Source organism: Sturnus vulgaris, chromosome 7 (genome assembly GCF_052056855.1).
Source record: "Sturnus vulgaris isolate bStuVul1 chromosome 7, bStuVul1.hap1, whole genome shotgun sequence".
NCBI lineage: Eukaryota > Metazoa > Chordata > Aves > Passeriformes > Sturnidae > Sturnus > Sturnus vulgaris.
The window spans coordinates 15,349,416-15,362,800 of NC_142249.1; the positions used below are offsets into that span (position 1 = coordinate 15,349,416).

Sequence of the window (13,385 nt, forward strand, 5' to 3'; positions counted from 1 at the left end):
ACTAGATATTCCTCCTCCTAAAGAGTCCCAAATGAATAATTTCCCTCTGTATTTTAAACATTAGTTTGGGCTGAATCCAGGAAGAGAGCTTGGGGCAAGAACACTGCCCCATGACACAGGCAGCCTCCAGTGCTGTGTACAGAGCTCTGCCAGCTCAGGCTGCTCCTGTGCTAGAACTGGCTGTCACTGCACAGGCCTGGACACATGCTCAGGGCACAGCACTGTGATTAAACTCAAACACAAAGCATGTCATGAAAGCAAGGACAGAAAGCCTGGTGTTTTAAGCTGGACTTGTATGATTTCTATCTATCTGTGATTATAAGAGAAACAGGAGAACAAGCTAGCAAATAGAATTAAAAGAAAAAATGTTGACGTTTCAAAGGCCTGAGATAGAACTTTGTGAGAAGGAATTTAACAGAAAACCTAATGGGCCAACTACAGTCCACATAAACACACCTCCAGCCCAGAGTATGAACCTGGAGCCATGAGGAGGAATATCTTCTCATACTGCAGAATCTGGCTTGAAGCTGAGTGCAGCAAGAAAAGACAGCAGATTCAAAATTTCTGAAAAACTGAAACTAACACACAAGACAAAAATATATCTAAGGAACAGCCTTACAAAAACAAGCAGTAATAAGACTGAGGACTTTGTTTCCAGCACTGTAGGCACATCTAAGAACCCACCCAGAGAGGACAGCTGCAGCAGTAGCTGTTTGTAACACAGGCAACCACAGCTACCCACACAAACACCACCTGCTTGCCAGCAGCAGCACTAGGAGTTCAGACCTTGAGATGCTTAGGCCTTAACTGGATACACAAGACACATCAAAGTTATGGTTTACCTTGCAATTCTTCAAATTCTAAAACAGAAAAGGTAGGGGACAAATTTAGTTTGCTTTTTTTTTTTCCTTCTAAAAAAACCTTTTGGTAAGACTATAAATTGGGCAGTTTAGTTCCATGGCTCATCACTGAGATAAAGAAGGAGAAGAAAAGTAACTTTGAAGTCAGTTATGCAAATAATTAAAATTATTAATACAGATTTGTCTCCAAGTAGGGTAATTATCCAAAGTTTCTTGAGGATAAAAAGGAAAATGAGGCCAGACACTAAATATACACCTTATATATACATCATAGGAACAGAGACATATTTTTTCAGTGTGGTCACAAAAACTACTATTTAAAAAAACACAAACAAAAAAAAAATCACACAAAAAACTTCACCGCTATAGATTGCCCAAACCTTGCAACTTACATGTCCTCAACAGTAATATCCTTCAGTATTTGGCAATAATCCACATTCCACACAGCTTGATCATCCCAGACTTTAGAAGCCAGCAGAATAGCTCCTAGAACTATCCTCTTCCAGTTACTAGGGCATATGTCAATCTCTGCATAGGTTAAAAGCCTTTCCAAATAAACCTATAGAAAGAAGGAAAAAAAACAAAAACAAAACCTCACAATTGTGTGTGTGTAATTAAGACCTGGAGCAGAGCTCAGCAACATACATGCCAGTCCAAGATGACTTTTTATTAGTTAAGCGTTTCAACATAATTATTAGTGATTAGTACTTATATGTAAGGATCCAAATTTTCAGGAGTTATGGGTTCTATTTTTTATTTTCCCACAAGGGCTGGAGCACACAATAGCTAGTGAGGTGTGAGTTCTGAGCAGTGAGCACTGCTCCTTGAGAGACACTGCTACAGCTGTCACACATCACTGGCAGGTTCTCATCAGGGCCTACCTGGACAGCAAATCACTCAGCATCACATCAGCCTTTCATCATGGTTAAGGTTCAGCAATTGTAGCTTAAGGGGAAGTGCTAAAACCTGCACTTCGATCTCTAGTGATGGGACAAAGATGTGTTAATTGCTGTCTATCCACAATGAAAATCTTTAGTGCTATTTCTGTTTTACCCTGTGTGGAACAGACTCTAATCCCTTCATCACCAACTGCTTAGGCAGTGAGACACATCCAAATCCAAAGATGTGCCTTGGTCTTTTCCTCCCATGAGATCTCAAACCAACTCTAGGATGTGGAAACTCTCTTCCTTGAAAGTTCTCTACTATTCACACTTCTGTAATGATCCATGTACTAAGTAACAGGCACTTTCAAATTTGAATATAAATTGTTTTATATTTTTCTATCCCCTCATTTAAATCCAAGTTTCTAATGTAGCTTCAGATAAATTTGTGGGTAAGGGAAGCTCCACCTATTAAGGTCTAAGGGAAGGACTAATCTTTGTCACTGAGGTCTCCCCATGCTTTCTTCTCATCCTTGCCTTGTAGCCTTCAAATAGCCTAAAGGTGTTCCTACAATAACAGGGCCATCTAGTGGTAAAATTCACTTTAAAAACGAACTCAATTTTTTGTAAACACTTCACATAGTTTGCCCAGGGTTAGCTGTCGTCTTGTTCTGTCAAAGTTGCTTTCCTGTCTTTGAAAAAGCAAAAACGTCCAACTACTTCCAAAGTTTCAATAGCTCATTCAGCCTTTTAAACTACTCATTTCCTTATTAAAGAGAGTCCTTCAAGCTAAGTTTGCTTAATTGCTATATTGTCTTTTTTTTCACTGGTTTTCAGAAAGAAGCCTCAGTGAAGACTGAAATTTAGTGTGCAACAAAGTGCAGTTTGAGAGACAGTCTAAAGTACTAATTATACATGTTGTGGTTTTAAAATTTCCTTTAATATACATATTTGCACACACACACACATATACATAAAAATAAAAAATCATTATCATTGATAAATTTTTAAATCCATGATGCTTTCTGAAATCAAACAACGAACTGTAATAAGATTATTATCTTAATATTGTTCTTAAATTCTAAGTACCTCCATGTCACTTGGGGAAAAAAGTTATAGCCTCTTAGGCTTAATTAAAAAAAAAGTTTGGTAGAAAGGTGGCAATGATTGAAGGACATAATAATGAGAAGGATCCTCTCCTAGAGTTCCTATAGGATTGACTCTTGATCCTTTGAGGCAGTATTATTTGTTCTATGAACTAATAATTAATATTATTAGTTAATATGAACTCAAAACTCACACCTTCCCATCCACACAGCTGAAATAAAAAATGTCTTTGTTTATGATCTCATCACACTCCACTGTTTACAGCATCCCACTGTTCTGCTCCTCTCAAGCTTCTGCAGCAAGTTATGTATTATGAAACAAACAGGGTTTTATTGGACAAGTAATTAAGCATTACATATTTATATACAGAAAAGGGAATTGCCCTTTTATTTAATCACTTCTGTGACTACTTAGAAATCTCTAATGAACTCACTTGTACTGTGCCTTCATTAACAGGGTTTCATGAGCTACTCTAAACTATTTAAATGTCAGTTCAGGCCAGTTCTCTTAATGAGGAGAGGGGAAAGTCCTCTAAAAGCTCGAGCTGCAGCACTAGGGTGCTCTTACCAGAGTCACTATTGCACATTCTGCTGTCAGCTGTGCTGCGCTGAAGAGCGTCCGAACAAACCGGTAAATGTGCTTGTGGTCAGGGTCATGCTTGTAGTAGTCATCTGGGACCTCTTCCCGCTGAAAGAGAGTTCTTGGAATTACTGAAAAGCTTTCTTACTTAACACTGCCTCTAAAGAACACGTCGTTTCTTCCCCCTGAGGTGTGTACACCCATTTCCTGTCACAGAGGCAGAACAGAATTATACATTGAAAGCAGCAGCCTTGCAATATTGCAAACAAAACACAGTAGCTTTAGCTAGTATCTCTTCTGAACACTTGATTGATCTGTAGGGCCAACAGGAAAGAGCATGAACTACCATACCAGCATCACTGCAGGTGCTAACTATTGTCTATGGAACATTTTTTGGACTGAAAGAGATGTTAAAAAAAAAAAAAAGCTTCTCCCTGCAAGAAAATCAGGTATATACACCAGGGAAACAATGGCTCTTCAAAAAGCAAAATTAACAGACTTCATGAGATTCCTCTTCCAGCTGAGGAAGTGCTTAAGAACATGTGGCAATAATTCTGTCACAGGTAAAATTAGAAGGTAATTTATACTGTCTTCATAGGACTCATTCATGAGAGACTCCAGAAAGACAACAAAGCTAATGAACACGTAGATTTAGCTCTGATACAGTACTAAACTGCTTCTAAACACAGGGCAGAAGAAAAGCTCAGAAATATTCTGTAAAAGCAATCCTAAAGTTTGTGTTTGATATATGTTCTGATATTCAGGACTTTTTCTGGAGGGATCAAACTTCAAGAGCTCCCACTCTGCACACTGGTTATGCAAGACTGATACTGAATAGATTTCTGTCTACAGTCCAAGTTAGACCTACAGTATGGTCATGACAGCAGCTGAGAACAGCATACCTGCTTGACACTAAGTTAGTAGTTGTAAGGCATGCAAAGCAGCATTTTCCTGTGGTTTTGTAGTTTAAAATAGCCAGGGAGCATTGTCAAGTAAAATGCAGAGGTAAGTTAACTTTGTACTGCCCACACAGCCTTCTAATACACCACTAACCAACAGAGGCTATCTCTGCAAGGGGGACATGCAACATTAGGAATGGCATGAGCAGGAACACTGCTCATTCCTGTGCTACACATGGTACAAAAGCACATCTGGAAGCACATTTTTGCTGACTGGATGTCCTGAGGAAACCCAAAATGATACTGTATTCCCATCTATCTGTGCCCAAAAGCTGTCACGGTGTCTTTAGGACTCTGCTGTGGGAAGCTGAGGATAGGTGGGTGCTATCCCAGGTGCTTTTAAACTCTGCTCTGGGAGGCAGCTGAGCCCTGCTGCTGTGTGGTCTTGGCTTTGCCAGCTGCTTGGTCTTGCCTTAACCACAGGCTTTGCTCTTTTTGGGTTCTCTTTTTGATGTTTTTTTTCCTTGTCTCAGAGAGGTTGCAGTTCGTGGCTTTCTCATCTTGGGAAGGGTGTTTCTGGCATTTTGGGTCTCTCCTTGTGTGAGATTCAGCAGTTTGGTATTTGGCAGTTATTTACTGTTAGTTTTTGCCTGTTGCTGTTTTGTTTGTTGGTAAATTGTTATTTTTTCACTTACATCTACTTGTATTCATTCCTTAGTGGTGGAAAGGGGTTGATGGAACTTATAGAGGGAGGCAACTTACTCCAGAGTGTTCTCCTTTTAAATTGCCTTCAACCAAGGCACTGGAACTGAGAAAGGAAGCACCAAGACTGGTATTTGTGACTAAATCCATGATACCAGTAACTGGGTCCCATTAGGGTCAACAGAGCCTGGTGTGGACTCCTTGTGACTGCATCTTTAGAAGAAAAGGTGTTCAGAGATTTCTTCCTGCTAATTAACCTTTCTGAAGGAACAGTGGGTACCCAAGCAAAACACCATTGCTATAGAAACTAACAAGCTGTGTGTGCCTTTCCCTCAGAAGTGTGACAATCAGCCACAACTCTGTCTGTGTGCTGCAGTAAGATACAAGAGACCTTTAAGTGTCCTCTAGAGGACACAATGATTTTCTTCTCATTAAACAGGAGGTAGGCTATATGAAAGGATCAAAGGATGTCAGGTTGTTAAATAAAGAAATTGTCTGATGGCGTCCATCTTACATAAATAACTTTGAATGCAAAACAAGAGTTTCAGGCATTTAGAACAGTTTTGGTCCACACTTTTTTGCTCTGAAGTGCTACAGTTCATACAAGAAATCTTGAATATAGCTCTTGTCCTGAAGTTTTTTTTTTTTTTTTTTTAATTGAATAAAGAGTTGTATTTATTTACATTGTACTGTCCAATTTCTAGCAAAATGGGTCATATTTAGGGATGAAACTTTAACAAACTTAGTATTTTAACTTGTTTATTAGAATCTGTTTATTAACAAGCAAGATCCATGGAACAGGTTATACTGCATCACTCAGGTAAGTCCCAGAACAAATTCAGTTTTCTGCTAAATTAATTTCACATGAAAAACAAAGTAAATGGTTCTGTAGAACAGGTATTTGGATAGGAGTGCCCAAACTGGACGTGAAAAGCCCATGCTCCACTCTTGAGCTTCCCTGTACTATGAGCTTTTGCATCTTTAAGAGTGTCTAAAAAGCTGTACCAGGACCAGTCACATTAAAATCACATCTTCAATGCTCCTTGCTGTTACTGCAAGCAATCTAAAGCATATTTATTTTAAAATGTTGTCTTTCCAGTTTTTTAAAGGCCAAACTCACTGTTGCCTACTTTGTGTGATGCTTCATGTATTAAATTCTCCTGAATGCAGTCGTTTAAAAGGTTAGGCACATACCTACTAACCATGTCTTCCTACACTTCTAATAAAGCAGTATTAAAGAGGGGAAGAAAAGAGATGGACAAGAAACTTCAGACATGGAATACAAAAGAATTGGGCACATGCTTTATTTTTTTATTTATAGTCAAAGCATAAAAATCAAACATAGCTTGTAACATTTAGACTGGGCTTTATTCATGATCTAGCTGATCTCAAAAGTCACTGTTTGCACTTTGCATAATATATAAAGACACAATTTAAGATCAGTTTGATTGTGGCCTGATGCTAATACATTTTTATGACTTATACCTTATAAAGCAAGATGTTACTGATACATACTCAGAGGACAAAAAAATTACACTTACTGTGAGAGGATGGGATTTTTCATCAAAAATATCCAATGATCTGTCAGAATCTCTACAAAAGAAAAGTCTCTGGTTCAGCAATAGGAGTTAATTGGTACTGTTATGCTCTACTAAAAATCATTATTCATTAAAGAGGATCAAGGGACATATTTTATAATTCAGCCTTTCCTAGAATATGGTATGGAGCTACTTTGTATTTCTGTAAAGCATTTAATGCTGAGTCCTTACAAGTATTTAAGATGCTAAATAATGAATAGCTTTCCACATTCTTGTATTATGCTTACTAAAGTTCTCCCTTAAAATGTGAAACCAGGTGAAACTCTTTAATAGCATTTACTTCAAAAAGTCTGCTGTAATTCAGAAGCATATGCTGGAACTAACTGTAATGGCAAGAGTGATTTGTACATGGACAGACATCTTCACCCATCAAAACTAATCCATACTTCTGTATTCAGGAATAGCTAAATAAAGTCCAAAGGCTGATTTGTGGTGAGTTAAGTGTTTTCCTCCCTCTCTGTTTTATGTGCCATTGGATGGGGCATTACTGACCCTTCCACAGCTGCTCAAGAGGGGGTACAAAGAGAGAACAGATACAGCTTAAAGTGCCAGAGTTTTCACCTCCTTTAAGTTTCACCAGCTGTCACTTAAGTGACCATATCTGACTCTATGATCTTTAGAGTTTTTTCCAGTCTTAGCGATTCTATGAATTTATATCCCTGGTTCAAAAAGAAAGTAATATTTCAAGAAAGAGTTCACTTACCTGTTCTTTATATGGTAGAATATTGCTAATGTTACACTAAAAAAGAGAAAATAAAAAAAGATTTAACAAAGCACATTCCATGCACAGTATTCCACTGCAAAAGCTGTCATTCAGCAGAATGCTACAAATCCATTTTGCAGTGATGTTCTCTCACATCCCCAAGCACTACACATCTCATTTCTGATGGTTAACTGTCTGAACAGAAACTGGCCAAATCAAATCTACCAGCCAAACTACTTTTACATTCATTGTACAGATATTTGTGCAACAAAATAAGTGCTAAGTGACATTTTCAACATAAACCTTCATTTCCTGATTAGGTGATATTTAGTGAAAATGTTGACTATTCCCAACTGAAATGTAAGTTCTCCTTGGTGTTACATATACCATTGCAGAGATTCAGCTGATGTTTTAACCCTGTCTGGTTGACTAATTTAGGAACTGTCTAAAAAACCAGAATAATAAAGATGGTGTTGTGCCAACATAATCCAAGAAGTGGACAAGAACAGATCTGCTAAGTGAGGCAGTAAGTTTCATATAGTAACACTCGTTTACTGTAGCCAAATTTCAGATTCTTTACTCGTGGTGATAACAGGAACACTGCCATCACAGGAACCTACCATGAAATGTCTGATCTGCTGTCAGCTGTACAGCACTTCAAAATGGCACAAGCATAATCTTTTAGGTTTTTGTTTAGTTTTTCTCTAGAAAAGGAGAGGTGACATGCTGCATACCTTTGTCTGAAACCAAATTTTGAAGTAACAAAGCAACTTAGACATTTCCAAACTCTACTACACTATTAAATCAGTAAAGCCTTCTGGGCCTCAATCTATTCAGCCTTCCTTTCCCTTCAGGCATGATAAAACTCTTCTCAATTCTCAGCTGGTATCATCTAAGTGCAAATAATTGACTTTCTGTACCCAGAAAAATAGCTCCAGCAGCCATTTACATTGGAGAACATAGCAATCACCTACCTAAAATAACAAGTACGTGAAGAAAAGGCAGAAAGGCCAGAATTAAACCCCAAGTCAGCAGCATGCATGGTTTTCCACAACTAGAGGGCAGACTAATATCACTGGAAAGTACCAAACACAGTCCTGCAACTTCTGCAACTCCACACAAAATTCATTTCAAGTTTTCCCAGGTCAAGTTTTTTTTGATTTGGCTTTCAGTGTAAATTGAACTCCCCACCTCAACACTTTCAAACCCACAATGCTGACACACTTCTGCACTGCCTCAAGTGCATGACGAGAACGACTTGGAAATAGGACGGTCCATGAGCTCTGTGGCTGAAACAAGAGCTCCCTCCAGCAGCCCATTTCCCACACCTCTACATCCCTTCCAGGACCAACCTGCAGAAGCAGTGCTGTGCTTCTCTCATTCAAGGCTGCAGTTGGCTTTGGAACAGACAAGACCCTGAGAAAAATCCCAAACAACCCTTACAATGCCACTCAAGGCCTTGTTGATGACAAGGGTCCTTACCACTTTATTGTGCTTCTAAGGTTAGGCTGACTGACGGTGCTGTCATCTATAAATATTGTTGAGCATGAGCTGTATTTTTTCGTAAGCTGCCCAGGAGAAACCTTGGGGGGAAAAAAAAGAAAAAAGAAAAAACAAGAGAAGAACTGAAATACATTCAAGAAAAGGGATTCTGTAAGCTTTTGTTTAGCACATTGAATACTGGCTTTACTGCACAGGAGCTCCCTGTGGATGGTTGCTGCTGCAATGTAAGCTACCCTGTAGTAGTACTACCTCTGTAGTAGTTCCTTCTGTCTAGTTCCTTTGTGTAACACACATTTATAAACCATTCCTCATAATACACATCATGATTTTAGATAATTTACAGCAGAAATAGCTGAGCTAAAGCAGCAAGTCCTGATTTTCTCAGTTCTCTCCCATTCCATTCTTGTCAGTTTGTTTCCCAGTCTTCCCTCTCTGTAATGTACTCTATTAGATTTCCCTGTGACTCCATAATCACCATCTCCCTTCTTTTACATCCTGTACCTTTACAGTTTCTGGTTATCCAGTTTAACATTTGGGGTTTTGTCATGCTACAGTTTCAAAAAAAAGAAACCTTTTCCTGACATGGCTGCCTTCACACATGTCCTGTTTAGCATCTGGAATCTGGAAACAGAGTATGGCTATTACCCTTACTTTTACTATTATTGTTTTGAATTCACAATATGCTCTATCATCCATCCTAATCCTGTCCATTCTTACTGTAAGAAGTCTTCCAATATAACCCTACCCAGGCTTCCCTGAGCATTTTCAGAGAATGTCTTGCACTAGAGATAAGACAGCATAATTGAGGGAGGAATTTTCATCAAACAATTCAAGATTCATTAATTTTCACCAGAATTTTTTAAAATGCCTTGTCTAAAATTTGCAAGTCTTCCATATGAAAACGTTGACACCCTTCAAAACTCAACAGCTGCCTGGGAGTATCTCCCATTCCAGCTGAAGTTTGCCAGCAAAAACACTGCAATCACACTTCACCTTGGTACTGGCAGACCAAAACTGGAATTGCAACAAAAAAAGAGAGAAAAAAAGGGAAAAGAATCACCCCTAGTCCTTGCATAATCATGCAAAATAAGAGACTTGAAATACCATTATCTTACCAGTACTTTATCAGTAGACACTTCTGATATTTTTTAAGCTTTATGTTACCAACTTCCATTCTTACCTTTACTAGTCAATGATTTTTTATCCACTTATTAATGACATTGCATCTTTTTTTGTTTTGGCTGTTTTTTTGGTAAGTGAAGTGTCCAAACCAAGTAATATTTGTGGAAGAAGCTCCAAGCGTATTTTCAGATTTTAAAACTAATGAAGTATCACTTGTTTATCATACTGATGATATTTGTTCATTATTCTCTTTTCATACTGGATACACTTCTTAAAGTCCTGTAGCAATACTCAATCAGCAAGTGATTCAAGACTTGCCATCTCAGCTGAGAAATTAATGCAGTTTTATTTCTGTTTAAAAAAATACAGACAGGTTGGCTTATATTTTCTTCTTTGCTGTTCTGAAATGCCTAAGACTGACAACAAAAAAATTCTTTTTTATTCTTTTGACAACAGCCATTGTATGCTTTGTGATATTGTGCCTGTTTATTGCTTAGAGATGGTCAAAGATAATTGAGTTTCACCTTTCTAGGGAGGATTTGGAACATGTATAAGACGATATACCTAGAACTACTACACTTGTTTCCTTGGATTTGTCTTTGGCCCAATATCCCAATATTATTTGCATAGAATCCGGTTTACTTACATGATTTATATGGTTACTCTTCCTCTTCTCTCGCACTAGAAAGAAGGAAAAAGAATGTGAACTGAAAGGATTCCCAATTTACATTCAATAAAGTCTTTCTATTAACCTAGTTTTCTAAAGTATGGGAGTATTAAAAGTTTCAAATTTTACTTTAGGTGTCTGGAAAAGTAGTTTGAGGAAAAAATCTAAAGTTTTATCAAGCTAGTAAACTACATTACTCCTTCTGTCTACCCACATGCACGTTCAAGAACAACTACTTCCCATCACACTAAAGGGAAAACCATCTCATCTTTGAATAGATGCTGTGTATCATGAAAAACAGGATGATTTCAGATAGTTCAAACAGACAATGTTCAACATCCAACAGCAAGCAGAAGCAAAACCAGCACACCCTGAGCCTGCCAAAGGCACACAATGAGGAAATAATGCCCAGCATTATTGTTCTCTCTCCTCCTATTAGCAGAAGGTAAAAGGGTATTTCACTATACAGAAGATGCTGGCACAAGCTGTGCCCCTATTTATCATATAACTGCAACCATGTCATTTGATCATTTTAAACTGTGTTAGTCTTTCAAAAGAGACTGCAAGGTTAAACTTCCAGCTGTGACAGCAGCAAAACAAAAGCATGTTAGGGAGAGCTGAGAGCTGCACACATGCACAAAGTATACAAATGTGACCAGGATGGACAGGCACCTCTCCAAAGTTCTAACCTCACATCATTGCCACTCTAGCAGGACACACTCTCTTACATATTTAGAAAAACTGACAAATGGAAAAGAGTATCCACATTTTTTTAGTCTTTTTGCATAAATCAAAACTCATAATCCTGATAACATTTCATCAAGAGAGAACCTATGGATATTAATTCTACTAATTCTATGGAAGGTCACCTAAAGAAGAACAAGGGAAATTAGAAAATAAATCATTCTGCTAACTTCTCCATAAAAATCAATTAGTTTAATACAAACTTCAGAGAACAGTTTAATAGTTACTACCTCACCTAGAGGAGCCTTTTGCTACATGAACACAAGTCTACACAATTCAATACACTTCATCAGAAGAAAACCAAATGACATTTGAAAGCACTCCTACCCCCAACAAGCTTGCTGAGGTAGTTTGAACATTCTCTGCAGCAAGGCTGGAAGGCTGCACAGTGAGTGCTCATGAGCTCTGTCAGTGTGTGAGCTGCACCTTCAGCACTGCTCATCTCAGAGGTGTCTGAAATGAGCAGGTCAGACCCTCTGGCTGTTTGAAGACTGACCTCAGAGGCCCCCAAAAAAGAGGTCTTTACATTTCCTTGGTATCATCTCTTCTGGAGAACCAGGCTAGTGCTTGTTCCCACTGCTCACAGATTATCTGAGCACTGCAAAATTGATACAACTGACAATTCTACCACTTGCCACAAGACTGAATAGCAGGACAGCAACTGACAGACCTGTCAAAATAATTCTTTGCTGTGGCAAGGCTGTGCCAAGTTAAAAGACACACTGCAGCTTTCCATCAACACATCCAGCCTCAAGTGTATCACTTTCTTAGCAAAACAGTGCTTCAAACAAGAACCAACTCTAACAGAAACAGAAGCATTTTAAAAACATTATCTTAAACTTCTTTTTAGTTGCAACTTCAAAATGTCCTGTTGTCAGAGTTTGCTTTTATTTGTGCAATATAGAAATGCCTGCACTTTTTAACAGCCTTTTGGAATGCACAAGCTATAGTTATTGTTTCAAAACTGAGTTACTATGTAAACATAGGATCTGCAAAGAAACTGAAAATCCCAATACATCTATATAATTAAAACCGGGATTGGAGAATATTTATCCTCTGAAGCTCTTCAAACAGTTTAAAACAACATATTCAAAAACAACTGATATAAACTAATGGCTTAGGTTTATTATTTATTACAGAAAACACAATTTTTGAAACTACAGTTTTTTTACTTTAAAAGAATTTTTGAAACAGTCTTTGGTTATTAAAAAATCCACCATTGCTTGAAACTTGAATTACACTAATGCAGAGAGCGTTGCTCCTTCAGACTAGGATCTGCACTCTGAAGTCTGATACTTATGCATTTTAAAGATCAAGTGATTTTAAGTGTTAAGTAAAATGGTCTGCAAACACATTTCTGTGTAAATACATAAATTACTAATCCCTGTGCTTTGAAAGAATTGAAGCACTGTTCTTGAGCTGTTACTTTTGGTTATTTTTCCAATTTTTTCCCGTTTTTTTGTTAAATTGGAAAAAAACCTTAGCTTACCATCTGTTTGTGACTTGCTCAGGAAAATTGTGCTTGCTCTGGGATGATCAGATGGATTAGATTCCAAGGCTAAATCTGAAATAGGAAGGACAAAACAAAGGAGATACGTTTAAGAGAAAATAACTGCAACAATTCCCACCCAGCCTCAAAGTGCTCAAGCACTGTGATGGAAACAAGCTCAAACCCACATAGAATGGGCTGTCTCTCTGAAACAAAACTGTACTTTTGCCAAGATGAATAAAAATTTTACATTTTTCCCTCTTAGAAACAAAAAAATGGACAGGGAGATCTCAAAAAACCCCATTTATCTTTAGAAGTCAATCTGTGCCCCTGCATGTTAGGGTAGCTGGGTGTGGGGCATGTGCTCAGTAGTGAGCAGAAAGCTACAGCTTTATCAAGAGAGTAATTTTAAAAAAACATAACAAAACAACAAAAAATTATTGCTGCTGATCTTTTTCTCTATGGCCTTTTCCTCTATGCTTTATGTACCAAATACAGCAGGAAACAATCTCTGTGGTATTACAAAAGTAC

At 37.9% G+C, this 13,385-nt stretch overlaps 1 protein-coding gene across 1 annotated transcript in view; it reads right to left on the reverse strand.

Moving 5' to 3' along the window:
- The window catches only part of CCNYL1 (cyclin Y like 1), a 33,206-nt gene that overhangs the window by 7,856 nt on the left and 11,965 nt on the right, over positions 1-13,385 (reverse strand). Inside the window, exons 2-8 of the mRNA XM_014879378.2 lie at positions 12,855-12,929; positions 10,601-10,635; positions 8,812-8,912; positions 7,330-7,365; positions 6,570-6,621; positions 3,416-3,535; positions 1,253-1,419 (exon numbers count right to left, since the gene is read on the reverse strand). Coding sequence (XP_014734864.1) covers positions 1,253-1,419; positions 3,416-3,535; positions 6,570-6,621; positions 7,330-7,365; positions 8,812-8,912; positions 10,601-10,635; positions 12,855-12,929 — 586 coding nt within the window. The remainder of the gene's footprint in view (positions 1-1,252; positions 1,420-3,415; positions 3,536-6,569; positions 6,622-7,329; positions 7,366-8,811; positions 8,913-10,600; positions 10,636-12,854; positions 12,930-13,385) is intronic.